At 45.1% G+C, this 27648-nt stretch overlaps 1 protein-coding gene across 2 annotated transcripts in view; it reads right to left on the bottom strand.

Annotated features, from left to right (window-relative positions):
• Positions 1 to 6449: 6449 nt before the first annotated feature.
• Positions 6450 to 27648, bottom strand: part of POLA2 (DNA polymerase alpha 2, accessory subunit) — a 910834-nt gene continuing 889635 nt past the window's right edge. For both annotated transcript variants that reach the window (XM_069644973.1, XM_069644974.1), the window contains one exon: positions 6450 to 7491. In XM_069644973.1, coding sequence (XP_069501074.1) covers positions 7342 to 7491 — 150 coding nt within the window. In that variant the 3' untranslated portion in view covers positions 6450 to 7341. The remainder of the gene's footprint in view (positions 7492 to 27648) is intronic.

Below are 27648 nucleotides of genomic sequence, written 5' to 3'. Positions count from 1 at the left end.
AAAATCAAATCGTAATCCAAGGTCTGTCCTAACACATTTTTAAAAATGATGCAGTCTTCTCCAGAAATCTCACTCTCACACACTCCCAAAGCATGTGTTCTAAGGCGCCCACTCTGTCAACACATCCCCAACAGTTAATCATATCAGAGAGACCTCTTATGTAATCTCTCAGGCGTCCAATGCACCCTACTCAGGATCTTAATCTGACACGATCTCTCGCCCAGGCTTACAGAAGATAGGCGAACATTTCTACAGACAACCTCTCATCGTTTCGGAGTCCTCTCACAGGTCATTCTTCTTGTCCAATCTTCCATTCGAGATCTTTTGTCGATTGATCTGGACAGAATCAGTTTATAGTATTTACTCGCTAGCCCACCTTCCATCTTGCCACTAGCATTTAGGGCTCTGAAATCAGTTCCTTCCTCAGACTCAATGTCCCCAATTGCCTTTTTAAGCATTTGGTAATCACGTTGTGAGAAGTTTTGTATTTGCCATGTCACCTTCACTTGATTCAGGGTCAGCCATCTGCCATTACTTCTCAGGTCCCCAATCCCCTAGACGCCTCCCAAGAACCAAGATGGCCAAAAAAAAGGTGTACCATTTTCCTTTATTTTGAGGTTGTACCACATGGATAAGTCAAGTCTCTTAAAGGCATTTTCCCCCAGAAGCTTCATTAACTCCTTCCAAGAGCTTCTCAAAAATTGCATTGTGGGCTCCACTTTAGTTGTTTGTCCCAATGAGGATGTTAGGATAGCCAACAGGGCTAGAGGCCATAATAGACCTGCTTCCGTCTTGGTCCAAATATCTAGATCCTTTTCCAAGAATGGTACATAGCATCTGGCCATAAATGCCAGACAATAGGCATACAAATTGGGGACCCGTAATCCACTTCCCTCCTGAGGCAATTGCAATTTCCATAGTTTCAACCTTGGAGGCTTGTCCCAAAGATATTTCTGTATAAGAGCATCAAATTCTTTCCAGAATTTCTTCCCAACATACAATGGTAGCATGCTCAGTACATAAGTTCTTTTTGGTGTCGAGATCATTTTAAGTGCGTTGATTTTACCCTATAAAGAGAGATTCAGCAGTTTGCATCACTCCAAATCCTGTTTAAGCCCAACATTCAGAACCTTTATATTGTCCTGTTCCATTCCTTCCAATCTATTGGTCATCCAGACTCCTAAGTATTCAAGTTTCTCTGGGCACTATTTGAATCCCAGATTTGTAACCAGTAGTTTATTTTAACTGCTAGTTAGTGGCATTGGCTCTGACTCTGCCCAGTTTATTTTATAGCCCGAGCATACATTAAAATCTAATATAAGCCCCATAAGTGTTGGCAGTGAATTCCCTAAGTCCCTCAGCACTAGTAATAGGTTGTCTACATAAAGCCACAATTTCTGACCAACTCTGCCGTAACTTACTCCTTGTATACGTTCTTTTCGAATTACAGCTACCAGGGGTTCAATTGCAATTACAAATAAAAGCGGAAATAAAAGGACACCCCCGTCTAGTACCACGTTCCAGCTCAAAGCTTTCCGATCTCATGCCATTGGTTCCAACAACTGCTATCGGGCCCGAGTATAATAGCTTAACCCAATGTATAAAGCATTCTCCAAGACCCATTTCCTCTAGTACACCATACAAGTAATTCCAATTCACTCGGTCAAAGGCTTTCTCCACGTCCAATGAGAAGACACTTGTCTGGGATAAGGTTTGTAAGAGTCTTCTCATATTATTAGCAGCAAGTCTTGACAAATCCGGATTGGTTTTCATGAATAGCTTAGGTAGCAACAATTCCAGTCTTCTTGCCAATGCTTAACAGAATTTTATTGTCTGTATTTGGTAGGCTGATTGGGCGATAGTCCGAAGGTAATGTCAGGTCCTTATCTTTCTTTTTGAGAAGTGAAATAGTTGCGTGGAAGGTTGTTTGGGGTAACATCCCAGTAGAACAAGAAGTCCCATACATGTCACGTAAGAGCTCAATTACAGAATCTGGCATAATCTTATAGAATTCAGCAGGTCGACCATCTGGTCCAGGTGACCTCTCAGAATTCAAAGATGCAATTGATTTCCTTAGTTCGCCAACAGCCAATTCGGCATGCAAATTGTTCTTCTTCTCCATTGTTAATTTCAGCATCTGCAAATCTACTCTCAAGTCACTGGATATATTAGTTTAATTTACGTACAGTTGCTCATTATAATCCTTGAATACTTTATTAATCGCTTTAGGGTTGAAAGTAATGGATGCATCCAGTTTAGTGATAGACGGAATAGCCCTGTCTGCCTCTTGACTTCTTAAATGATGGGCTAACCAGCGGTCACATTTTTTACCATTTTCAAAATATGTGCATTTGATATGGAATGTTTCTTCAGCCTTTTCATACATTTTCTTGTTATAATCACTTTTCATATGGCCTAGCTCCTTAATTTACTCATCGAATTACGTCATTTCTTATCTTATCCAGTCATCTTCTTATCCAGGGTAAAAACTTCCGTTTATCGAGTGGTCGGAAAAACAAACATGAAACTGATCAATAAGCCCCTCACAGCATTTGAGGGCTTCCCAGAATGTTCTCGCATGTAGTTCTGTGTGGTTTTATTCAATGAAATGATTAGCCTCACTAATCTTCTCAAGAAATTCATCTTCCAGTAGTAATGTACTCATCTTCCATAAACAAGTCCTGTTTATATTAAAACGTAATGCCAGGCACATTTCCACTGGTGCATGATCAAACAAGTGTAAATTCCAAATCGCACCACTTGTGTAATTTTCAGCTGTTTTATTATTTCAGTTTTTCATTCATTAAGAGGTTAATTTCAATGTATGGTGTGAATAATCTTGTTTACAGGTCAGCAAATTGCATGGAATGTATTTAGTCACTTGGAGGGATGGTGGAGTTGGTAGTTTAGGGGGAGAGGTGGTGGTTGTACCGGAGCATAGAGTACCTATAATACAAAACACTGAAGTGTTCTAGATTAGGCCGGGGGGACAGGAGAATGGGGTTCTTTGTAATGTTTTTTCTAAAACTGAAGCAGTTGCATCTTCGAAGTAACATTACCTTAAGCGGGTGGGTTTTCCCCCCTTTTTTTGCATTTCTTTAACATGGCACTGTGGTCTAGTTTCGACAGAATAGCTGAGAAAAGAATGGTGACTAGGGTCGGAGGTGAATAATGTTAATTCTTGGAATGGGAATGTTATTAACCCGCTAAAAAGGAGAAAAATAAATTAAACCATTTGAATGACCTTAAAGCGGATATACGTTTATTTCAGGAAACACATTTGTTACAAGAGGAGGTGAACAGACTGAAGAAGGGATGCGTAGGGAGTGTATTTGGCTCGTCCTAGAGTTCAAGGTCAAGCAGTGTGGCAATTTTAATTCACAAATATTCTTCAGTTCAAGTATTGGAGCATTATTCGGACAAGGAGGGTAAAATGAATGCATTCTTAATGAATATCCAAGGTGAAATTTTAAATGTTTGTTGAGTTAGAAAAGTGAAATGCTGTTTTTTTAAAAAAAAAAATTCACTGCGCTGTTCGCGGACCCCAAAAAGGTCTGTGAATCCAAGATGGCGGGCGTTTCAAGAAAACAGATGCACCAATGGTGGATGATGGATCATTCTATAAATATATTGCCGAGACACTATTAGATATGAATACCATAAATATAATACTCAGAGGAGATTTCAACGAGGTGCTAGACCTGTTGATGGAAAAAAGTAAGTGCTATGACTCTACTAAAGAATAAACATTCTGCGTCCTTACATGCCTTGATTAACATAATTTGGTGGACACCTGGAGACCGGAACATCCATCGACGAAAGAATACAGTTTCTTTTGCAACGCACACAATACATACTCCAGATTAGACATACTAGTGTCAGGCAAATGACAACCTTCCTTGCATGGGCGCCGCCGATGAATGCAATCTCAGGGTGTCACAAACCCTTTCAACTAAAGCCCTGAATTTAGAAGTACTATGAACATAGGGCTGGGTTTGCTGAAACTCAAGGTCTGGAAAGGTGTCCAGACTGCTGGTGTCGAGGCCTTGAGCAGCTGCAAAAGCTGATTTTAGTCATCAAAATAATCAACCTCTTCTGAACCCAAGTAAATAGGGTTGACATCCCCCTGATCAGCTGTGTCTTTACCGCCGACGATACCTGCCATAGTGTCGAAAAATGGGGGGTGAATGTTTGACAATCAAGGGTTTGTCTCTCGGTGCCGATATAGTGGATGTCGATCGGGTTGAGCATGGAAGCTTTGAAATCCTTCCACTCTTAGTGGGTGGTAGGCCCAGCATGTGGCTTACCTTTATCCATCAACAAATCAGAGTCCTGATGGTGGCGGTGATGCCTTTTCTTCTTTCAGGAAGAGTGGCTCGAGTGGCACAGTTTCTTCTTCCACCTATGTTCTTTTTCGGGGGTGTACCCCTCCGTGTCGGCCTCCGAAGACCGAACCGTCGACTGGGTCAGTGAGTTTGAGGGCGGTCGACCCAGAGCGAGTTTGCAGCTCAATAGAGTAGGGATTTGGGTTGCATTTTGGCGCACAATGGACACCCGTCAGTCCCGTGACCCGTGCTGAGGCAACAGAGCCAACTTGTGTGCGTCAGTCAGTGATGGACATCTTGGTGCCACAATTGGGCCACTTGAAACCAGATACCCGAGCGACCGACATCTTGCATCGAGGAATTGAAAAAGTACAAATGTTTTCCGATGAAAGTCGGGAACGTCTAAGACTCACATGTGTTCCCAAGCAGCGTGTTAGCGCGTGGAAAAAAGGAACTTAGGATGGGCATAAGGACATGGTATTTATATAACAACCGCAGTCCTGTCCGGAACCGATGACCAGAAGCCAGCATGACGGATCGACGGTCGGGTCGAGGTCCACTACACCCCCTGTCGGAAAATGTTCCAAAGCAGCAGAGCTGGAGGGAATATCTATTAGATGAGTAATCTGCGGGAGAAATCCATTTAAGTTACTCATAAGGGTAGATTGGAAGCACACTCCAATGAAGCCTCACCTCGTTGTACAGGGGCCTATGCCAGGTGTGCAAGTTAGCATGAAACATTTGTGTGGGTGCACCATCGGGTAAAGCCGCACCTCATGGCAGAGTGGGCTATGTCAGGTGTGCAAGTAAGCACGAAAAACAGCATTGGTGTGGCTTCACTATCTGGAAAAGCCTCCCCTCATGGTACGGGAGGCTACATCAGATGTGCAAATATGTTACAGAAATAATAGTTGTAAAGACGTCAGGCGGCTGTGAGATGCATTGTTCAAGCAGTTTCCATCAACCAACAACAATCAGATTTGCTTTTTTAAAAGAAGGCATAAAAGGTGTTATGCCCCATGAGGTGGGGCTCTGTTGAGTTGTATGGATTGTATTGTAAAAGTTAATAAAAACAGTTTAAAAAAAAAAAAGAAGGCATAAAACGTAAAATATATGCCCTGCCTACTGTTCCAGGGTAAGCCTGGTTGGTAAGGGGAGACACAACAGGCAAACTATGGAAACAGATTGAAGTACTAGGTCATGGATCACAGTGAAGGACAATGACAAAGTACTGTGATGAAGAGTTTTGACAAAGGACTTTGATTAAGTAGGACTTTGATGAAGGTGAAAGACTATGATGGAGAATTACGGCCAAGGTGAAGGACTATGACAAAGCACTACGGTAAAGGAGGACTGATGAATGCTAAGGACTAAGACAAAGGACTAGAAGAAAGAAAGGTGAGTGGAGGGAGACCAACCATAATTATGATGCAGTTAATAACTGTCAGTAACCATGTTAAGCAACTATTTGGCTTCTCAGCACTATGTAGCACGGTTTTGGCCACAATGCGGCACTGTGTGCGCCAAAACCAAACATCGCTGAATACCTACTTGTCGCTGTGTGGCTTCTCGCTGCTGCCTTTTCCGTTGTCCAAAGCACAATCACTTGCTGAAGCTGGGTCTGGAGCAGCTCTTGCTCTCAGGCTTGGCAAGCACAAAGTATGGCAGAAGCCTTGGACACTTAGCAAGAAGAAATGAAGGTGAAACAGCACCAACGCGGTTGAATTTGAAGCAGATTTATAGCTTTGTAGATGTGAGTAAACAGGGTTAAGTATGTGAGCAACTTTCCACCACCCAATTCAGTATCCAACTCAAATCAGACACCTAAATCGATGCCTAACCACTTCCTACCCCCGCAAACCATATCACTCTAGCCAGAATATGCACTGAAGGAAGCAGAGGCTCAATGTACTTTGCCAACATTAGTAGTGCAATGCAATCCTATATTAGGGCTTTCATTCATGCTTCCAAACAAGGCCTTTTGGTAATGATGGCAGACAAGCCATTATTCCACTGCACGCACAATACAGGAAAAGATAATTTAAGCATTCAAATTGGTTATTTCACTCATCCTCAAATCCCTGTAAATGCCAGAAGTCACAAATTTCGCAATTTGAGAGAAAATTACAAACAACATTTTATTGACAACAAATGCATTTTTTAAGTAAACCAAAATAGGAGCATTTCAAAAAAAGGATAGAAAAATGAGACGCGTTCCAATCAAGTTCTGACTGAGCAAGTCTATAAACTACAGTGCTTTTAGTACATTCCCCCTTTGCCTTGTCTTGACTAAAGTCTGGGATGTTGGTGGTAGACGTCAGATCCTAAAGTACCCATTGTTGCAGGCAGCAACAGGAACTTCATGCACTGGCCATTTGGGAATTAAGTGTTTCTGTGGGGTTGACAAGATTGACGTTTCTTGGCTGTGCTACACCTTTACATGCTACAAAAAGAATTCTTTGGAACCTGCAAGACATGACAAGGCAATGGACAACCCTGAATCATTGATGTACTTCAAAATAGGCAACGTCATGAATGTCAATTAGGTTTCAGTAGTGGCAGGTGAAAGCTTGCAGAGCTTCCGCTAATGGGAATGTGCAACATGCTCCAAAGTCCACATCCAGTGCATAACACAAGGAGGTCTTAGACAAGCACTCAATGGGTTAATTCGTTCTTCATTGTACAAGCAGGCTTACATTAGAAAAAGGTAAAAAATATCACAATGTAATCCCGAAACGTAGGCAGTAATGTCGCAAAGTTATAGTTACTATATGTCCTTGATAACGCAACCTGGAGCCCAAGCACCAAAGCAAACATCTCTTGCACCTCTGAAGATGCTTTATACCAAGGTTCAGGTATTCTCCGAAAAATAATTCCTTGATGTAATTGGTTTGAGCACACCATCCTCCAGTTACTTTGATTCTTGAAACAGATTCCAAATCCTGGCTGATTTGGGCAAATTACTTTCGTCAGTCTTCCATAAAGAAAGTCTTACTCAACCGCAGTGGGAGGAGAATTAGATTTTCACCACTTGGGCTGAAACGCATGGGCTTGTCCGCTTCTCTACCCCTGTGTCTTCCCTCTTAATAAACAGACGTCCATATGTTCCACCCACTTGGCCTTTGGTCAGCCTTCCAGGGTTCACACAAACGCAGCCAAGGACATCCTGCGGGAGAGAAAACACAGGGTGAAGTATGCTAGATGGAGGTATGTTTGGTTCAAAACTGGACCTCATGAATCTAAAAGGCATTCATTTAACATACAAATCACACAAACATTTTCACTCTCACAAATTGAAAACCATGTAAAGATTAGACAAATGGTTTATTAGGGGAGATAAAATGCTCATTTGACTTAACCAAACCAACATCTCTAATGCACAAATGTGCCCGTGTACAGTCCATGAAAACAGTAGATTAGTCATGCGTAGGATCAGACAGGCTATCAAGTGGAAAGTAGCACCAGCAGAATCCCGTGGGAACGGGTAGAGTTGGCTCTGGCAAGTTGGCTGCGATCTTGGGCACCTAAGTTGGATAATTAGTACTTCCATTCTATGATGTAGCTGTTCACAGGTGTTAACATATAGAAGGATGCCCAACAGTTTCAGTTCACTGATACAAAAAGCCTGGTGTTTAACTCTCCTATAGAGTTGCAAGTGGTGAAATGAGCTACTGTGCACCTGGCTACAGCCAAAACCGATGAGGATGGGCTACCAATTGAATTTGATGCATAATATATGGCTCCATTAGCCCCCCCCCCACCCCCCTAATTTGCTACAGGTATGGACAAGCACTAAAGGAAGGAACTTTGACACAGATGATGAGCGTGGTGCAGATGGTTTTATTGCTGAACTTGGGAAGCAGGACATTGCATGCAAATTGTACAGTCTACTGCTGCACATTAAATGCGGATGTTAAAATCATGTACAAAATACAAGCTGAAAGATCATCTGGTGTGATAGTACGTTTGTCTCATAATAACAAAGCTGGCTTTATGCCTGGAGGCAATACAACATTAAATTTGCAAACATTGTTCTGGTTAGGGCAGAATTACATATTTTGGAGGTTATGCCACCCCATTGTATGCAACCCTAAACCGGTTGCCTCCCCCCCTTCCCCTCCCCTTTCAGTTGACATCTTTTACTTCTATTTGTGGTCAAAGTACTAAGTATTTCACTGCAATACTTTTTTTGTACATGGTTTACCACAGTAACCCTTATGACGCCTGGGACAGAGGTGTGTTTTTAAGCATCCCATTCTTGCTATGTGGTGACTTTACCACCACCCTACATTGGTTATACAAGTAGGATGTTGGCAGCTGTAATTTTGTTTTGGATTCTGAAGGAGTGTAAGCAGGTTTACCTCATTAGTTGCCCAATGTAACTAAGGTAGTGTGGCGAGCCAGAAGAAGGACGCAGACACTGTAAAAGGCATTTTACCAAGTATTGTATTAAAGAATAGAATAAGGCCCATCTATCCCCATCGCTAAGGGGCGTTTGCTGCCTACTTTATTTAGGTGCTAGCGAGTAATAGTCCAAACAAAATCAGTCCGCTGTCCAAATCTAACCTAGCTGACCATACCACTGTAATAACCAACTAAGGTCAGGCGAATGACGCCCTTCTGCTGAATGCTGTGCCTTGGCCCAGATGCTTTCTGGATTTTAATTTTCTATTTAGTACATCATACATAAATAGTCTCTTGTAACTTGAATTCATTTCTGTAACTACCTCAGGAGATTGTTTCTTCTTAACCATCTTCCCAGGTGGCTTCTTGGTCGTAGTAAGATTCCTTCCCTCAGTCTTCTAGTTCTCTTGTATATTTATCCTTCTCTCTTGATTTGCGATTGATTCTCAAACACTCATTCGTCACCTCTTCCCAAAAGGTTCTTATCCATGCTACTCCTGGGTCTTGGCTCACACATGTCTCACTGGTATCTCCCTTCTGTTTATTTCTTGGGTAAGCTTTTCCTTTTCTTACTGTAATAGAAGTGCAGTTCGATTTCTCTCACTCGCTGTGGTTTTAATATTTCTCTGTACTCCGCTGACAGTTTTTACTTAACTCGTTCTTCACTCTCCTCTCATGGGCACCGAGACAAGCTTCTCTCGATTTATAATAACTATCTAATTTCTCCGGAATACCCGTTCCCCTTACTACTTCCTGCACTGTGTGGTAATGTCTACGGTATCTGTAGGTGTTTGTCTTCCTTTGCTTCTTGGCTGCTCCACAGTTCACTTCTCCCAGTCCTTTGAGAGTTCCCATTTAAAGGGACTGCTTCAATTTCATCTTGACAATTATATTGGTTCATTTTATCCTTGTTCAAATCATGGTACTTCTAATGTTCTGGTGGTTCAGACAGTTGCATATAAGCCACCACGTGGAGGGCATTAGGGAGTTACTCACAGGCACAGGAGTCCTTGTCCTCAAAGGGGTGGGGGGGTCTCTCTTGCCTTGGATCCTACAGAGGGTATTGCAAAACGGGCTCACCTCCCTAGCCTCACAGCGAGGGCCTCCCCCTTAGGGAGAAGGGACGAAATCTCTCAATTTGTCACAGTAGCTATTGGGGTACAAAGGTATTTTTATCAGTACTGCCCTTAGCCATTTTGTTTATTGGGGATTCCCTTGTATAGGGAAAATAAAAGGCAGGCCTAGGAATGTCTGTTAACATGGGCTTCCTCGGACCCCAGCCCTACATTCTCTAGAATGGTTTGGCTGGTTTAGACTAGTCCGTGGCCTCGCGCATGGCCATTAAATATGCTGTGTACTGGTTTGCTGGTGACCTTTAGGGGGCAACCTGTCTGGCCACCCAAACATTTATTTAAAGCCTCTGAATGACGGGTGAGATGGCTTCGGCCAGGCCTTGTGTGTATGGGATATCTAAGGTAGACCCTGCCCCACACAATTCTGTTCCGATTTTTGCAGCAACTTTCCTTACCTGCTGGAAGATTACTGGCTTAAAGTGGCCACTGCTGCATTCTGAGAGCCAGATCTGGCCATACTGGCTGGTCCGTGTCTCCTGGGCTTAGCTCTAGTTTAGAATTTAAGCTGGGTGGTTTTCTTGGGCTGTCTTCGTCCTTTCCCCTTATCTGCCAAATTGGCTTCCTGGGTCTTGCGCAGAGGTGTTGGAAGCTACCATCACCAAGTAGGGTTTGTGGACCCTACTACTCTCCTCATCTTTGGCTAAGCCCTTTTCGATGGCTCCATTGTTCTTGTGGGACCGTCGCTGGTGTACTGCCCTCTTTGTCCATTCAGTCACTGGAGCCGGCTTGTCTGGTGTCTTCCATCCTTCTGGAACCATCTACGCCATCGCTTCTGACTGGTAGGTCTTACTCCTAGGAAGGCAGATTGTTCTTTTGGGCCGTCTGGGTTGTTGTTGGTTCGGGGTTCAAGTCTATGGGTGGCAGGATCCTGTTTTTTGCCTGTAAAGTAAGACACTTTACTCTTTGGGTTTTAAGAAATGTTCTGGTACAAGTTCACGGGAACTGCCACCATGATGGTGCGTGATTAGTAGGTTATACAGGAAACTAACCCACAAGGGTCCTCGTGGTCCATGATCATTGGGGGTCAGCTGGCCGCTTTCAATGGGGCTTTGCGATTCAATTGTACTGGCGCGAATTCTTCGCTACATTTCTTCTGCATGGGGCTGCTGGGTCTCGAATCTGGCACGGCATCTCTTGGAGTCCCCTGTGGTCTTTTTGTGCTATGCTTTACCTGTTGGGTGAACTGGAACTTACCTAGCTTTTCACCACAATCGCAGATCTGCCTACTGACTGTGCCCCGTCATTCCTATAGGGAACTTAAAACGTACCCAAAACCCCTCTGAAGTGGCTTTTACATGTACCTAAGCTAGACATTGACATGTTTCCAAAGGCGAGCCACCCACTGCCTTCATCCCTGTTGCATTATGAGCAAGGGGGCCTGATGCCCCCAGGCCGAGAGCGCTTAATACATGAAAACAAATAAAATTATTTTCCAGTAATGTTCTAATTTTTCCTTCAATGGATTGCATTCCCTCACAGATTCCTTATCTTGATAGACTCTCAAAGCAGTAACTGTGCTGGAGGAGGGTTGGAACTCTGTTGTAATGAAGGATGCTCGGGAGATCAGGTAAGGTGGTATGAAGTTCCTTTATTCAGTTACATAGGTAAGATCTTACGCAAGCTCCATAGAGACTCACAGCAGACTCACTGGCTCCCACCACCCAGGCTCTCTCCCTTGAACACCCTGGCTAAGGAAGCCTCTTCATGCACAAACATTCTAACATATACCCAACATTCGCTCATGCGGTCATACACACATACCATGTAACCAGCAACCAGGGGAATGAGATGTAATACACAATGTAACACACTGCCGCTTCTGTGGAAAACAATGGACAATGTACGCTCACTCATACCACAAACCAGCAACACAAACAAATGTTCCCCACTCATCACCCACACTCTCCCCCCCCCCCCCCCATGAAAAAAAATATTTTCAAGTCGGGATTGCCCAACATAAAAAATAAAATGCACTTAAAAAATATTTTAAAAAAATTAAATAAATCAGGCAGATGGAAACACACCAAACAATACAACCAACTACTCCCAGAGGGAAAGCAAAACAGAATAACCAGTCCTAAAATGATGGCCAGTAAAACCTGGTCAACCAGAAATAAGGTGAAGTCCCAGTACAAGATGGGTGTAGACACTATGTTCCATAGTTACATTGCAACTAAACTCGGGATGGAAATACAGCAGGGACTCTCCAGTAGGAACATCCTCTACAGCAGAAGATACTCCGACCATAGAGGGAAGCACGGGTGATTTTGAGTGTGGGTTGTTTGTGGTATGAGTGAACGTTCATCGTCCTTTGTTTACCAAATAAGGGGAAGCGCTTTATATTGTTTATTACATCTCATTCCCCTGGTTGCTGGATGCCTGTCGTGTCTGTGTCCTGAGAGAATGTGGGTCAAGAGGCTTAAAAAACATTCACCCCCCGCCCCCCAAAAAACGGATGTAAAATGCAATGTGTATTGTCATAGGGCCATGGCCAAAAACCATAAGGAGCGATAAAGCAATACCACTCAAACTATTCTCCACACAACCATTCTTGCAATATCTTCATTTACTTCCACGTATAAGAGTTCAATGAGCATTTAAATTCAATGTATGAGTTTTAGTCCCTAAAAGTCCTTGCTGCATTAAGCAGTGCTAAAATCTGAATATCCGCAGAATGTTATGACTGCTTAGAAACATCACATGCTAACATGGCACTTGCACTGCAGCCAAGCATGCATGTAACTATAACATAGAATTGTGATAGATGAGGGAGTACTAAAAGCCCTTGTCACACGTGGCAACTTTAAAGCTGCAATGCCTTGAAGAGGTTAAACACTAATGCAATGGGAGCAACTAACCACAGTAAAAGCTGGAGCATTCATACTGGTAAATACCTCCACAAACGTGCATGTGCACCTGAAAACGCAAAGAGGCTGAGATGTGACACAACATTCAAAAATCCAGATGAACTGGTTCTTTGGAGGCAAGATACAATATTACTTGGCTGAGTGCTTGCATAGCCAGGTGAAAACACAACTTCAACTTTAAATATGTTAACGGATGCAAGCCCAGTAAACAGAAATTATTAAAGGATAGTTCCGGGACTTTTTTTTATTGTCCCTACGGTTCGGCCATGTGTTTTTAAGCATAAATCGGTAGATCGTAGAAAACTTTCCTATGGACCTTACCCGACTTTTCGTCCATTAACTCACTCGAAAACATCCGCCATTTTATGATAATCCTATCATTTCCCCCCATCGCCCTGGCTCACCTGCTTTTGCGGCACTAAATCAAATCCCCCGCCCCTGAGCCTGACATCAGCAGACGCGTACCGCCCATTTCCCGTTTCGTGTCAACAATCGCTGCGCCTCAGCTAATGAAGTGTCGCCATGGAAATGGCAGGACGCCTCTTTCCTCAATAAGTATAAACAGACCGTTTCACAACACACAGCAGCAGATTTTCGAATCCATTCCTCTCTCTGTGTTACTTTTGAGTATTCTGTGACTCGTTTCTGTGCTCTGGTCAGCTACCTTCGTTGATTGTAGCCCGTGTGAACAGATACCAGTACCACCGCTATAAATTATTTTACTTTCTTTACCACACAATGGCTACAATAATGCCGTATATGTACGAGCCCGAGTAAACCGAGGAAGAACTACTGGAAAGGCAAGCACGCGAAAACGATGGGGATTCGGACGGCAGTTGGGAGGACCAGTCAACATGTCGCATGGACGGCGTCTCCACCTGGTGCACGTGCAATCGGAGCAAGCTAATGCCAACTGAGGAGGAGAACTGCTGCTGCCGAGAAAACTCGGGATGCCTGGCCTACATTTCGGAAGGCGAGCCAAGTCTGCAATGCATCACTGAGCTGCCAGAGTTCAGGGAAGCCTGCCTCTCACGGACCGTGTTGAGGATGATGATGGTGCTTATGCACGAACTTCGCGGCACTGTTCGTCCGCGTAATCCGAGTAACGAGTAAGTATACTCTGGTTGTGATGTCAGTGATGCCACTACTATGTCATGGTCGTCTCCCACATATAAAATTACATCTACATATCATTCGAATGCATGTAAATTGGTTCCATATTGTGCATTTTCTAGATAGAATTTTTTTCAAAGCAGAATGACATTTTTTACCTGAATCGACAGTGATAAGAAAGTTTTGTCATTTTAATACAGTTTGCATCTTTCATTTTCACAGGTGGTACAGGCTGGTGGCCTATCGTTGCTTCACTTGGTGGCTTCACGGGAGGCTCGGACACCGCGTTCGGAGAGTAATACCTGCCTGTGCGGTACTTGCCATTAGACAACATTTCCCCAGCGACAGTGGACAATACCGCGGATTTTCCCTGGATGTGCTGCAACCGCAAATTTACAATGTGTAATGTTTATTTATGTTCAATTGAAATTAAGATCCAAAATAAAACCCAATATATATTTTAACAATGGTTTTTTTGATTTGTTCAAGCGTTGGCAATAAAAGGAAGGCCGTTGTATTTTATTGATACAAAACATGGTTATAGGTAAATATGGTTGATCATAATAAATCATCCTTTTGGGCACCGGGTACAGAGATGACCACCTCTGGCCCGTGCCGCCTTGCCACCACAGGCCAGCCTGCTGCTGACTAACTGCCTAGGCATCCAGGGTCTCCAGGGTGAACTGCACCCATATATTCTCCTGGGAGGGTGAGGTATTTATAAACTCACCCCCCTGCCTTCCATGTACTAGATCCTGCAGCCAGCCTCTTACATGCAGTTAGATGGCCTCTCCTTGGTGAGGCCCTGCGGCAAACGAGTCTTGTCTGCACGACCACCGCCCCAATCCACCCCCCGCCCTATCAAAGGCACCGGGGTACTTGTGCTGGCAACTGGAGCAGTCAGGGAGCGATAAAGGCCAAGAGGTGCCAAAGACCATGTACACTTCAAAGTGGTCTATAGAGCATGGGTTGTTGTTCCCATGTCTACCTCCAGACCCCGTGTCTCCTGCCAAGCATCCCCCCTCACGCTGGACTGCCCCCTGCAATCCACATAAGTGTGTCTCCATTCACGAGTCTTCCTGTGTCTTGTCTGCACGACCACCCCCCCAATCCACCCCCCGCCCTATCAAAGGCAGTTCGCACCGGGGTACTTGTGCTGGCAACTGGAGCAGTCGGGGAGCGATAAAGGCCAAGAGGTGCCAAAGACCATGTACACTTCAAAGTGGTCTATAGAGCATGGGTTGTTGTTCCCATGTCTACCTCCAGACCCCGTGTCTCCTGCCAAGCATCCCCCCTCACGCTGGACGGCCCTGCAATCCACATAATGCCACGACATATACACGTCATTCATTCACAAACACACCCCTGTTTCGAATTCTTTATAACCCACTTCATATTTCTAATGAGCACTTCTTTGCGCTTTGCTAGTCAACCCGTGAAGGTGCTGGTTATCTGCTCTTCGTCTCTGTGAACTTCCGTGACCACTTCGAGGAAACTCGTCAGTTTGCAACCTGTGAACTGCTCCCTGTTCTACGACAAGAAACTACTCTGATCCCTGCATCTAACTGTTTGTTTGTCAAGGTAAGGCCATGTACCATAATCATTTTGCGTCCAATTTCTTTTCGTTCAAGACAGTACATGCAAGGAACTAGTCACATGTTCTGAGTTTACATTGGTATTCATAGAGAATTGTTGATCTTTACTTTTCAGAACTTTCCACAATGCCTGCCTGTTCCATTGGCGGTTGCCCTTCGAAGACCCATAATAAATCTGGAGGTACTATAATGCATGTTTTCCCTAAGACAATAGATCAGATAAGAGAATGGGTCCGATATTGCGGATATCCACCGTCTGAGCTTGAAAGTAGAGTCCTAGAGGTCTTTGCGGACAAGAGGGGTGATCGATACCGCATCTGCAGCAGGCACTTTACCTCTGACATGTACTCCACATCATTGCTAATAAAGAAGAAAACACCGCGAGCGAGGCGAAAATTGCTCTCAACCGCTATTCCCACTCTATTCGTCCACATCCCTCCACTGGTGAGTCAAGTTTACGTATTTATCTCTTGGCCTTGCGGTAGTGTGTAGCATTAGCTAACAATAATTTCCCCATTTATGTATCCACTCAATATGAAGGCGGAAGATTCTCCATCCGTGTCGTTATTGCAGTCATCAGCCACTTCAAGCGCCTATCGGGTAATCTTACTTGGCTATTCTGCCACTGACTTGTTTTAGGCATGTAAATCAATAGTTTTAATTTATCGTGTAATTATGTTACCTAATGGTACACCCTTGTACTCGTCCTCTAGTCTTTGTTTTCAGTTATAATTATTGTTATCCAAAATAATGCAAGTACTGTCTTTCAGGGAGATGCTGAGGAGTCCAACGTATTGACGACTACCGTTGATGTCACTCAGATGCTCGAGGTACGTTTCAGGACAGTTCCGTCGCCCTCCTATGTGTCTTATTTTTTCAATTTTGTGTTCATTACTAATGAAAGTCCTATGTTTCAGGGAGTCGATGGAGCATTAGTCCAAGAAGAAGGGGGAGCATGCAGTTACGGGTCGGCGCAACAGCTTGCAGAAGTGTGCACCGCAGTTACATCGTCCCTTGATGTTCTTATGCATTTCGAGGTATGGATACTGACAGTTCGATCAAGCGAAATCATATGACGTGATTACATCCGCTATACTTCCTTCTTTATTAACGCAAGTACTATGTTTCAGGGAGATGACGGAGCTTCTTCTACAAGAACATCACCCCTAGTAGTTGATGCAGATCTCTGGGTGGTGACACTTCCAACGATCAAGCAAATCGAATCATATTTACATATCCATTATTTATTTTAGACAACTGATCATTTGTGCAGGTCTATTTAGATGAGCCGTTCACGCCTGCACAAAGTTTCTGTTCTTTTTATCAAAATAGAAAACCATACTAATGCAATTACTGTGTTTCAGGGAGTCACTGAAGCATCATCTTCAATATCATCATCAATGGAAGTCTATGAGGAGCCCGAGGTATGGATCTTGACAGTTCCATCTAACTAGATCAACAATGCGTGAATAATTGTCGTTTGAATGTTCTACACAAAGCGTTCATTCGTGTTTTGCTATTGAGATGTACGTGGGTATTGGTCCCCAAGTACATTTTGTGTTTTCGATATTATTATACATACTAATGAAAGTTCTATGTTTCAGGGAGTCGATGGAGCGTCAGTGCGTGATGGATGTGCTTATCATGAAAATGTAGTCGTTGCAGCGCAAGAGGAAGTGGAGACATGCACACACGAGTCGGAGCAACAGCGTCCTGATGTTGAAGTTCGAGGCAAGAAAGTTTCAAAGAAAAGAAAGCAAAAGAAGGTTAGTGTCCTGGTCACTATATTATGTTGCTTTTCACTGTTAATAGTTCAATACTGTAAGTTGTGTTTAAACTGAACATCCCTTTTCCAATCTGTCCTCTAGTTGCGAGTGGGTGTACGAACTAGATCTACACAGACAGTGAAGCGAACGAGAGATGTTGCTTGTCAAACCTTTTGGCAGGGACTTGAGACTGGAGATGCATCGTGCCAATGGGAAGAATATGAAGTGATTGACAACGGAGCTATACCACATGCAGCCATTGATAGCGAATGTCCTCCTGGTAGTTCGGATGCAGTTGGAGATAAATTCACAGAATCCACACCCGCAAAAACTATGACAGCGAGAAAGTTGAAGAAATTGTCCTATTCACCCATTGCCGGAGAAGGAACAGATGTTGCAATGGAAGAGAATGAAGTGGACTACAATGAAACACCTTCAATATCACTGAACATAGCGGAAGACAATATCATAGATTCTACCTTTCATGTGAGTGACATGTCCTCAACGTTACAGGCCGAACCAGCTGGGATGCAGAGTGACAGTATAAGGAAAGAGGCCAAATTCATTGTATTCGATAGTTGTTTGATTGATATTATTATTCGGTTGAAATGTGGGCATTCGGTAGGTGGGGAAGTATGTGGGGAGCCATTGATTAATGTGACTCGTGCAATTCGAGGCACTAACCTTAAAATACATGCCACCTGTACAAAATATCATCCTTTCTCGTGGTCTGCACAACCCATGCTGGGACAACTGCCAGCAGGCAATCTACTTTGTGCAGCGGCTGCACTTTTTAGTGGTTCAAGTTTTAAAAAATTAGAGTCTTTCTTTCAGTTTGTGGGAATCCATTTCATTGCGAAAACTCAGTTCTACAAATACCAAACCGATTATCTATTTCCAGCCATTAGCGAAGCTTGGAGAATGGAAAAAATGTCTATTGATAGTACATTCGCGGGCAAACGGTTCAGGCTAGCCTGTGATGGACAGTGCGACAGCCCAGGATTTTCAGCCAAGTACTGCACCTACCACTTTCAGGACATGGAAAGTAAGAAAATTGTGAGTTTGGTGGTCGTGCAGGTGTCACAAAGTACATCCTCAGTGGCCATGGAGAAAGTTGGCTTTGTAGCATCATTGCAAGAACTACAATCGCGGGGAATGGTGATCGACCTGATAGCCACGGACAGACACGTTTCAATTGCCAAGACAATGAGAGAAGAGTACAAAAATATAAATCACCAATTTGACGTTTGGCATCTTGCAAAAACAATCAATAAAAAATTGTCGGCTGCAGGTAAAAAAAAAGATATGCAAGGTATTTCACAGTGGTCCAAGTCAATCAGCAACCATCTTTGGTGGAGCTCAAAAACATGTGGAGGGTCGTTGGAAATTCTACTGGAAAAATGGCGGTCAGTAATGCTACACTGTACAAACGTGCACAGCTGGAACACGAACCAACATTTCCACAATTGTGAACATGGCCATTTGTCCACAGAGGAGGCACGGAAGAAGAAGTGGTTGATTCCTTCATCACCCACTCACAAAGCCATTGAAAAGATTGTATTTGATAAAACTATAACAAAAGCTTTGAGGGGACTCACGGAATTCTGCCACACAGGAGATTTGGAGGTGTTCCACAATATGTGCCTAAAGTACAGGCCAAAATGATTGCATTTTGGCATGGAGGGCATGATAAATCGGACTCTTTTAGCGGTCTTGGCACATAACCATAATGTCGGCCGTCAACAAAGTAGGACGACCGGAACCTTAGGGACGCTTCGCTACAATAAGGCCTTCACTAAAAGAAGTAAACAATGGGTGATCAAACCAGTGTTTGAGGATATGCAATATGAGTTTATTGAGAGACTTATTGTTGACGTCCTAGATAGGCACATAAATGGAGTTGTGAACGAACCTGTGCAGGTGACAACTGCATTGCCACCCAACATTGCCTCTGTTCCATGTCCACCTAAAGAAGAGCTCATTGAGAAATACACATCACGGTTTAAATGATTGTAATTTGATTGTCTGTTCTCTCGAGTCTCCTCATGTCGCAGGCCCATTGAATAGGTTTATCTATCCAACCTTGTTCATTTGCGCATTAAATGAAACCAAACAGTAATATAAATGATTTTTCCAAAAATATAGAATGTCTCCGTATTTATGGTTCTGTGGGGCTGCAAAGCACGCAGACAAAATGCAAAGATGGAGTGTAAATTTCAAGTCCTGTAAAACGGCCTTACACTGAATGTAGCTAACTAGGAATGTGTGTTCGTTCAAAGTGAAGGTTAGCTGCTTTGATTTTTTCTCGGGTGCCAGAATGGCCCACGACTCAGTATAAGGTTCTATTGTTATTTGACCTTGACAGGCCGGGACCACGTAAGAAACGATAATGAATATAATTTCAGAAACGAAAGCCATTTCATGTTCGTTCATTAGAAGAAATAAAACGTCGGCATAGAAGGAGTGGTATTTCGGGGCTGCCCTACGCACAGACACAATGGAAAATGCAAATATAATGTAAGTAACTCTTTAGATGAGTTTATACCGCAATTTAATTACTATACAGTAGCTTTAAAGACGGGTTAAGTTGTACTTGTTCATTCTATGTGGCATATTGTTTTGTACCGCGCACTATCTTGGGGAGAACCGTCTCCTTTTACGGAAGCACCTCAAAACCTTCCTCTTTGCTTCTGCTTTCTCTCTCCCTCTACCCTGCTACAACTGGTCTACTGTCTGCGACCTCGGTCCTGGGCCCTTCCACTCTCCACCTGCACTCCCTGTCAACCCCTGCACTGGGGGACTGTCTCAGTATCCTACAGCCCCCCCTTGACGTATAAAACCCAGTTGCACTGTCCTAGCTATGAAATAATTTCCAGACCTAATATATAAAATGAATAATTTTAATAAAGATCTGATGGTGAGACTAATTTCCTTTTTTTATGTTTTTCAAATAGATACATCGTCCATTATTGTCTGTGTCACGAGTACCAGACACCGGCGGATGGGTTTTTTAACCGCCAGTTGCTTCTCCGCGTGAACAACGTTAGCACCCTGACCATTTTGTGGGACGATCGCCAAGTACAAGTATGCCCTTATGCGGTACTAACGGCTAGATGCAACATACAGACCGTTGTGGTGGCCTAGTGCCTTGTTGTTGGAACAGCCATGCGATTATCAGTGCGACCGAAGAGCTTATTTTATCGTAAACCAACACCCTGTCTACTGCACACGAACATCGCTTGCCTCAAGACGAAATATTTTGGATCGAGAGCAAATAAAAATTCATTGATCTAAGACCCTGTGTACAGCAAAGGAACATCGTGTGCCTCGAAACGAACTTTTCAGAACGTGAGCAAATAAAAATGCAAATCGCTGAATATTCTCAAAACATTTGATGTCAAATAAATGTACTTTGCCAAATGTACAATCTTGCCGTTTGCTTTTAAACCACAGTTTCATATTCCGAATTGTGGCGCTGTATTGTGAGATGATCTAAGACCCTGTGTACAGCAAAGGAACATCGTGTGCCTCGAAATGAACTTTTTGGAACGTGAGCAAATAAAAATGCAAATCGCTGAATATTCTCAAAACATTTGATGTCAAATAAATGTACTTTACCAAATTTACAATCTTGCGGTTTAATTTAAAAGTACAGTTTCATATTCCCAATTGTGGCGCGCTGTGTTGTGTGAGCTCATCTGTGTTGATTTCCTGGTTCTGTGTGGAGTCGCGTAGAAGACGCCTGGGCGCGTTTGCCTACGCAGCACAGTCACGTCACGGATAGAGGCGGGGAATATGAATGTTTTGATCAAGTCTGTTTCAGGGGCGGGGGATTTGATTTAGTGCCGCAAAAGCAGGTGAGCTAGGGCGATGGGGGGAAATGATAGGATTATCATAAAATGGCGGATGTTTTCGAGTGTGTTAATGGACGAAAAGTCGGGTAAGGTCCATAGGAAAGTTTTCTACGATCTACCGATTTATGCTTAAAAACACATGGCCGAACCGTAGGGACAATAAAAAAAAAGTCCCGGAACTATCCTTTAACCTTTTAACTGCTATGGGTCCCCCACCCCCCGGTGCCAAGGCCTTTTTTTGGTGATTTTGGTATTTCGCCATTCAATGCTTTCTAACATTTTCTATTTCATTAACCGCTTAAGTGCCAAGGATGAGGTATGTCGTCCTTGGCAACAGGGAGGTAATCCCAAGGACGAGATACCTCACGCTTGGCACTTAAGGGTTAGAACACTGAATCTGAACTGCCCAAGCAGAAATGCTGAATCACTCTTACAGACAACTTCCTTACTAAACTCTCATACGCAGCTGAACGTTTCTTTCAGATAAACTCATATTTGAAGTGGGTTTCGTGTAGTTACCTTTTTAAATCCCACAGCAGACAGGCAGTATCACATGAAAAAGCACTGCTGTTCACTCCCGAATGCTCAAACACCTTTACTTGATCAATAACTTGGCAGTAGCTTATTGAACGCTGCCTCTGATGACAGTTAATTTCTCTGCTGGAGAAACACCCTGGAACCATACAGGGCCTTTAATCTTGGCACCAATCAGGAGCTGCTGGGGCAGCTGCAGACAGTTCTTTGTTCAAAGGCCCTCCCAATCTGCTAGGCACTTTTCATCTACGCCCTGGTTACAGCAGGCACTCCTACTTAGCCCAGATGCCAGCAGGCAGTTGGATCTTAACCCTGGGTGTTTCTAGGGCAGACAGGGAACCCTCCGAGTGCAGGACATTTGGGCTGGGCAGCTCAGGTTAGCACCTCACAAGTTAACAGATTTTTTTGCCCAGTAAATACCTTTATCCTGAGCCCTGGTTTAAGTGGGCAGCTTAATCTCTGGCTGGCACCCTTACAGCAAGGAGCCCTTCTATAATGCAGGTGGCCTGGGTGTTCTGCCTCTGGTAATTCAGCCAGGACAATCCATAGGGCACTCTTAAAGCGCAGCTGTGCTTTGCGCCCTGGGTTCTTCGCTCTGGGCACCTTTGGTCAGCACCACTCCAGCCAGCAACTTTTCCGCCCTGTGGGTGTCCCAGGTATACCTATGCCCTCGTTCCTGTGCTAGCACCACTCCTGCCAGAAGTTCTTCAGCAATGCGGGTGCTCTGTGCTTTTGTCCCAGTTTCTTCAGCCAGCACAGTCCTTTGCTGGTCCATGGGACAGACTCGGACCGCCCCTTGCAGAAGGTAGCCATGCATTACTTACCGTAAAAGCATTTCTGATGATTGTATCTGCTTAGATTCACATGCTGTGTATATGGTCCGACATCCAGTGGTAACCGGGGAGTATTACATCTTGTCTTTTGGGGGACCGAAAGGGGACGTCGGCATAGGCGTGTCTGAAAAACTATCCCCATCGTGACGTGTGTAGTTCCCAAAATACCTCACGCACCGAGGTCCCTCCGATTGTATTTTTTCTGCCATGAGGGAGCCCAAGGCTATAGTGAGTGAGTACACGAAGAGAGAAAGTAGTAAGAAGTCTATGTTCCTTCCACCCTGAGCGGGGAGGCATGGAGGGCGCATGTGAATCTAAGCAGATACAATCATCAGAAATGCTTTTACAGTAAGTAATGCATGTCTTCTGATGCTTGTTAATATGCTTAGAATCACATGCTGTGCATAGACTAGCGAGCAGTACCTGGAGTTGGAGGTGGGTTGTGAGAAGGAACAGTACAAAAAAAGATGTCTTAGTACTGCTTGTCCCACCTGAGAATCAGACCTAGAATGAGTGTCTAGGTAATAGTGTTTTGTAAAGGTGTGTACAGAACTCCAGGTTGCCGCTTTCCAAATGGACTCTAGGGGAACATTTGCAATGAATGCTATGGATGCCCCAGTGCCTCGAGTAGAATGTGCTCTAAGCTTGAAGGGCAGTTCTCTCTTTGCAAGAGTGTAACATAGTGTAATGCATTTGACAATCCACCTCGATATTGCTGATTTAGAGACAGGATCCCCTTCTCTACCAGCTGCCACTAAAACAAAGAATTTTTTAGTTTTCCTCAGTGGTTTAGTTCTATCCATGTAGAACATGACTGCCCTGCGCACATCTAGTGTGTGAAGGCTTCTTTCGGCCATGTTAGTAGGTCTCTGGAAGAACGTGGGTAGTTCGATTGTCTGGTTCACATGGAACTTTGAACTAAATTTCGGCGCAAATCTGGGATGAGTGGGTCCAAGACCGAGAGGGCCTGTAGTTCGCTAACTCTTCTGATGGAAGTGATAGCTACTAGAAAGGCTGTCTTGTAAATCAGGTCTTTCAGACTAGCTTTATGCATAGGCAGAAAAGGAGGTCCCATGCGCCTAGTTAAAACCACATTTAGATCCCCACCCAGGGGCTGGGTGAGTGATGGGGGGGGGGGGGATACATTCTTTTAACCCCTTCCATAAAGGCTTTAAATCACAGGTATTTTCCACCACAACACCTTCTGCTGTGACGTGGTGTAGGCTGACAACGCCGCTAGGTGAACCTTTAAGGAATTGAAGACTAACCCACAGTCCAACAGATGGGTTACATATAACACAATGTGTGAAGGCGAGCAATCGATGGGATGGACGCCTTTGGAACGGCGCCAGAAGACAAAACGTTTACATTTGCTGGCATAGCAATAACGTGGGTTAGGCTTTCTTGCCTCCCTCAGTATGTCCATGCATCTTTGAGGGAGTTGCAGATGTCCAAACTCTATGACCTCAGGAGCCAGGATGCTAAATTCAGAGTTTGTGGGCATGGGTGCAGAGTCTCCCCCCTGTCCTGAGACATGTTGTACGGGCAGGGCAGCTTGACTGATGGGGAGAGGGACATTTCCATCAGGTGCGCGAACCAAGGTTGGCGGGCCCACATGGGAGCCACCAGAATCATGGTGACTGGTTCCTGGTGCATCTTGTGTAATATCTTGTTCAGAACGGGAGTCGGGGGGGGTGGGGGGATGAGGGGGAAGCGTAGACAAATTTCCCCGACCAAGTTATCCAGAGACCGTTCCCCTTGGATCGGTTCTGGGGGTACCTGGACGCGTAATCTTGGCATTGGGCGTTCTCCTGAGTAGCAAACAGGTCGATCTCTGGAAACCCCCATTCTGTGAAGACGCTGGATACAGTGTCTTCGTGCAGTCGCCATTCGTACTCTTCTGGCAGAGGAAAATCTCTGCTGAGTACGTCTGCCAGCAGATTGAGTTCCCCTGGAACATGTTGGGATATCAGGAACATCTTGTGTTTGAGAGCCCATATCCAGATGTTTTGGGACAGCTTGGATAGCCCTGGAGAGTGAGTGCCCCCGTTTGTTCAGGTAATACATTGCTGTTGTGCTGTCGGTTAGGACCAGCACTGTCTTCCCTTGCAGTTGCTCCTGAAAGGCCTTCAATGCTTTGAACACTGCTAGTAGCTCCAGTAGGTTTATATGGTTGGACGCTACCTGAGGGGACTACACTCCGTGCGCTGTCTGTTGAAGCAGGTGAGCCCCCCCACCCTGTGAGAGATGAGTCTGTCGTGAGAGTGGCTTCCACTGCAGGGGTGGTGAAGGTTTTCCCCTTCAAGAGGTTCTCCCTCGACCACCACTGCAGAGAGAGAACGAGGGCTGGTGAGACAACTAACAGATCTTCCCATTGTGCGCTGGCCTGACACCACTGGCTGTTGAGCCACTCTTGCATGGGACGCATGCGCAGCTGCGCGTGGGGAACAAAGTATATGCATGACGCCATCATCCCTAGCAAATGCATAGCTTTGCGTACCGTCACCTCTCGACTAGCTACATACTGAGGAACCTGAGAGAGCATGTTCTGAACCCTCTCGCTGGAAGGGAAGAGTAGACCGTCTTCCGTACGAATTAGAGCCCCCAGGAACTGTTTTACTTGGCTGGGGACTAAGCTGGATTTCTTTTCGTTGATAGAAAATCCCAGGCTGAACAGTAGGTCTACTGTCTTTTGGGTGTTCGAAAAACAAACGTCGAACGAGTCCCCCGTGATGAGCCAATCGTCGAGGTAAGGGTAAACTGGAACTGAAAGTCTGCGCAGGTGTGCCGCTGCCACTGCCAGGACCTTGGTAAACACCCTTGGCGCCGATGCTATGCTGAAGGGGAGTACTTTGAACTGGTAGTGTTTGTCCTGAATCACGAACCTTAGGAATTTTCTGTGCGCTGAATGCATTGAAATATGAAAGTATGCATCTTTCATATCCAATGTTGTCATGAAGTCCCCCTGTTTTAGCAATGGGATCAACTCTTGCAGTGTTACCATGCAAAACTTCTGGGGCTTTATGAACTTGTTCGCTGGGCGCAGGTCTAGAACATGATGCATGGTGAGATCTTTTTTGGGTACAAGGAAGTACACTGAATAGATACCCTCGTTTACCTGAAGAATCGGGATGGCTTCTATGGCGTCCTTTCCCAGCAGCGCTTCAACCTCTGATCAGGATCTGCAGATGTTCCGGTGAAAGGCGTCAATGTTTCGGCGTTCTTAACTGTGGAGGTCGGGCGATTCCACGCAGTAACCGTGGGCGACCGTCTTTAAGACCCACTGGTCTGAAGTTATCCCCTCCATGCCTTGAGGAAAGATGTTAATCGCACCCCCGACTGGGGAGACATGGGAGGTGACCCGAACTTGGTGGTCATTTCTGACCCGAAGTTTACGCTCCTCTGGAATTGGAGCCTCTGCCTCTATTCTTTCCACGCTTCTGACCCCTCTGGGGGTAGTAAGTGGGGCTTGCAGCAGGTTGACTTGAGTTGAAATTGCCCCCGCCCAATATTATTTTGAGCGGCGCGGACTTGTCCTCGAAAGGACCGCCGAGAATTACTGCCCTTCTGTGAAGAGGGTTTTTGGGAAATCTGGTGCAGGGACTCAATAGTCTTGTGCTCCTTCTTGGGTGTCTCCAATGCATCGTCTACCACCTTCCCGAAGAGGTTGGCCTCTTCGATGGGTTGGTTGATGATGTATGCCTGGGTCTCAGGCCTGAAGCCCGACGTGCGCAGCCATGCGTGTCTCTTTAGGAGAGTACCCTGTGCGAGAGACCTGCCTGCTGTCTCTGCGGAGTTAAGGGTATTCTTTACAACATTCTGATTGGCAATTGTGCCCTCCGAGACAATGGCGAGAAGCTTGGCTCTGGTTGGTTCCGGAACCTCCTGAAGGCCTTCCTGGAGTAGGTTCACTTGGGCGTCGACGTAGCTTGCCAGTAACGCCGTGTTATTGGCAATCCGGACGGTATAAGCCGCCGCCGACGTGACCCGTTTGCCTAGGGCATACAACCTTTTGCATTCCTTGTCCGGGGGTGACTTTCCCGTGGCAAGGGGAACCCCTGCTCTCTTGCGAGTGTTGGTCACCACCAGCGAGTCTGGGATTGCGTGCCCTTTGATATAAAGCGGGTCGGTGGAGGAGGGCCGGAAAAGATTTTCGACCCTTGGGTTCACAGCCCTAGTCTGAGCGGGTGTGAGTAAGGAAGGGGCCCAGCCGTCTCTTTACAGAGCTCAATAGAGGGATAGACTGGCTTGCCGGAGGCTTGTCATTAATAATGTCCTCCGCGAAATCTTGTTCGGGCAAGGCTTCAAGCGTGGCAATTTTAAAGAATTCCGCTGCTTTTTTCAACTTGTTGTTGAAAGCCATTTGATCATCCACCGGGGGAGCTTGTCGAACCAGGGTGGATGGGGGAGAGTCGAGGCAAACGATATCAGAATTGTGATCATCCTGCTGGGTGTCCTCCCAGTAGTCCGTTGCGCCTTGATCTTCCCCATAATTGTCCAGAAAACAAGCCTCCTCTTCTTCTGTATAGATGTCTCTATACATGTCTTTCTGGACATCATCTTGATAGTCGACATAGTGTTGGACATCTAGGTGATGGGCAACTTGTGTTTGAGGGTTAGGGTCTACCCGAGCTTTTTTCGGCGGAGGTTGATCAGAAGCCCTGAAAAACTGCTAATTCCGATCCATACACCCCTCGAATTGCTCTGTGCTCCACTTGGATGACCCAAATGGACCCAGCTGAGTAGGAACCGGGTCCTCCGCCCCAAGGCGTTGAGAGGATCTCCTCAGGGTGCTTGAGAGGGGTACCTGGCTTTCTTCGTGGTCGTCTTCCAAAACCGTGGAAAACCTTTCGGCGGATTGGCCCATAACTGTGGGCAGAACCGGTACTAGGCCCACCGCCGTAGCAATCCTATTGATGCTCTTACAAATGGCCACCAAATCTTCGGGAGACAACGCCTCCGATGATGGCTTCTCGGGTAGAGGCCTACTTGTAGTTTTCGGGCCTGCACGGGCCTTGGAAACCTTGGAACCTGTCAAAGTTTCTTGTTCAGAAACTTCAGCGTGTGTAGTTTGGGGAGTAGCGCCCTTGTTATATTTGTTAAGCCCAGTTGTCATGCGCTGCTGCGGATGCAGGAAAGGCTTCGGATCAGATCGATCCGATGGCGCTTTCGCCTTCTTCGACGAAGTCGTCGAGGAGGGCGCTTGGGTTGTGTGCTTTGTGCG

The sequence above is a fragment of the Ambystoma mexicanum genome, chromosome 2p (genome assembly GCF_040938575.1).
Source record: "Ambystoma mexicanum isolate Mex_15411 chromosome 2p, UKY_AmexF1_1, whole genome shotgun sequence".
Classification (NCBI taxonomy): domain Eukaryota; kingdom Metazoa; phylum Chordata; class Amphibia; order Caudata; family Ambystomatidae; genus Ambystoma; species Ambystoma mexicanum.
The sequence above is the reverse complement of the archived record's forward strand: the minus strand, read 5'-3'. Positions and strand labels throughout refer to the sequence as shown.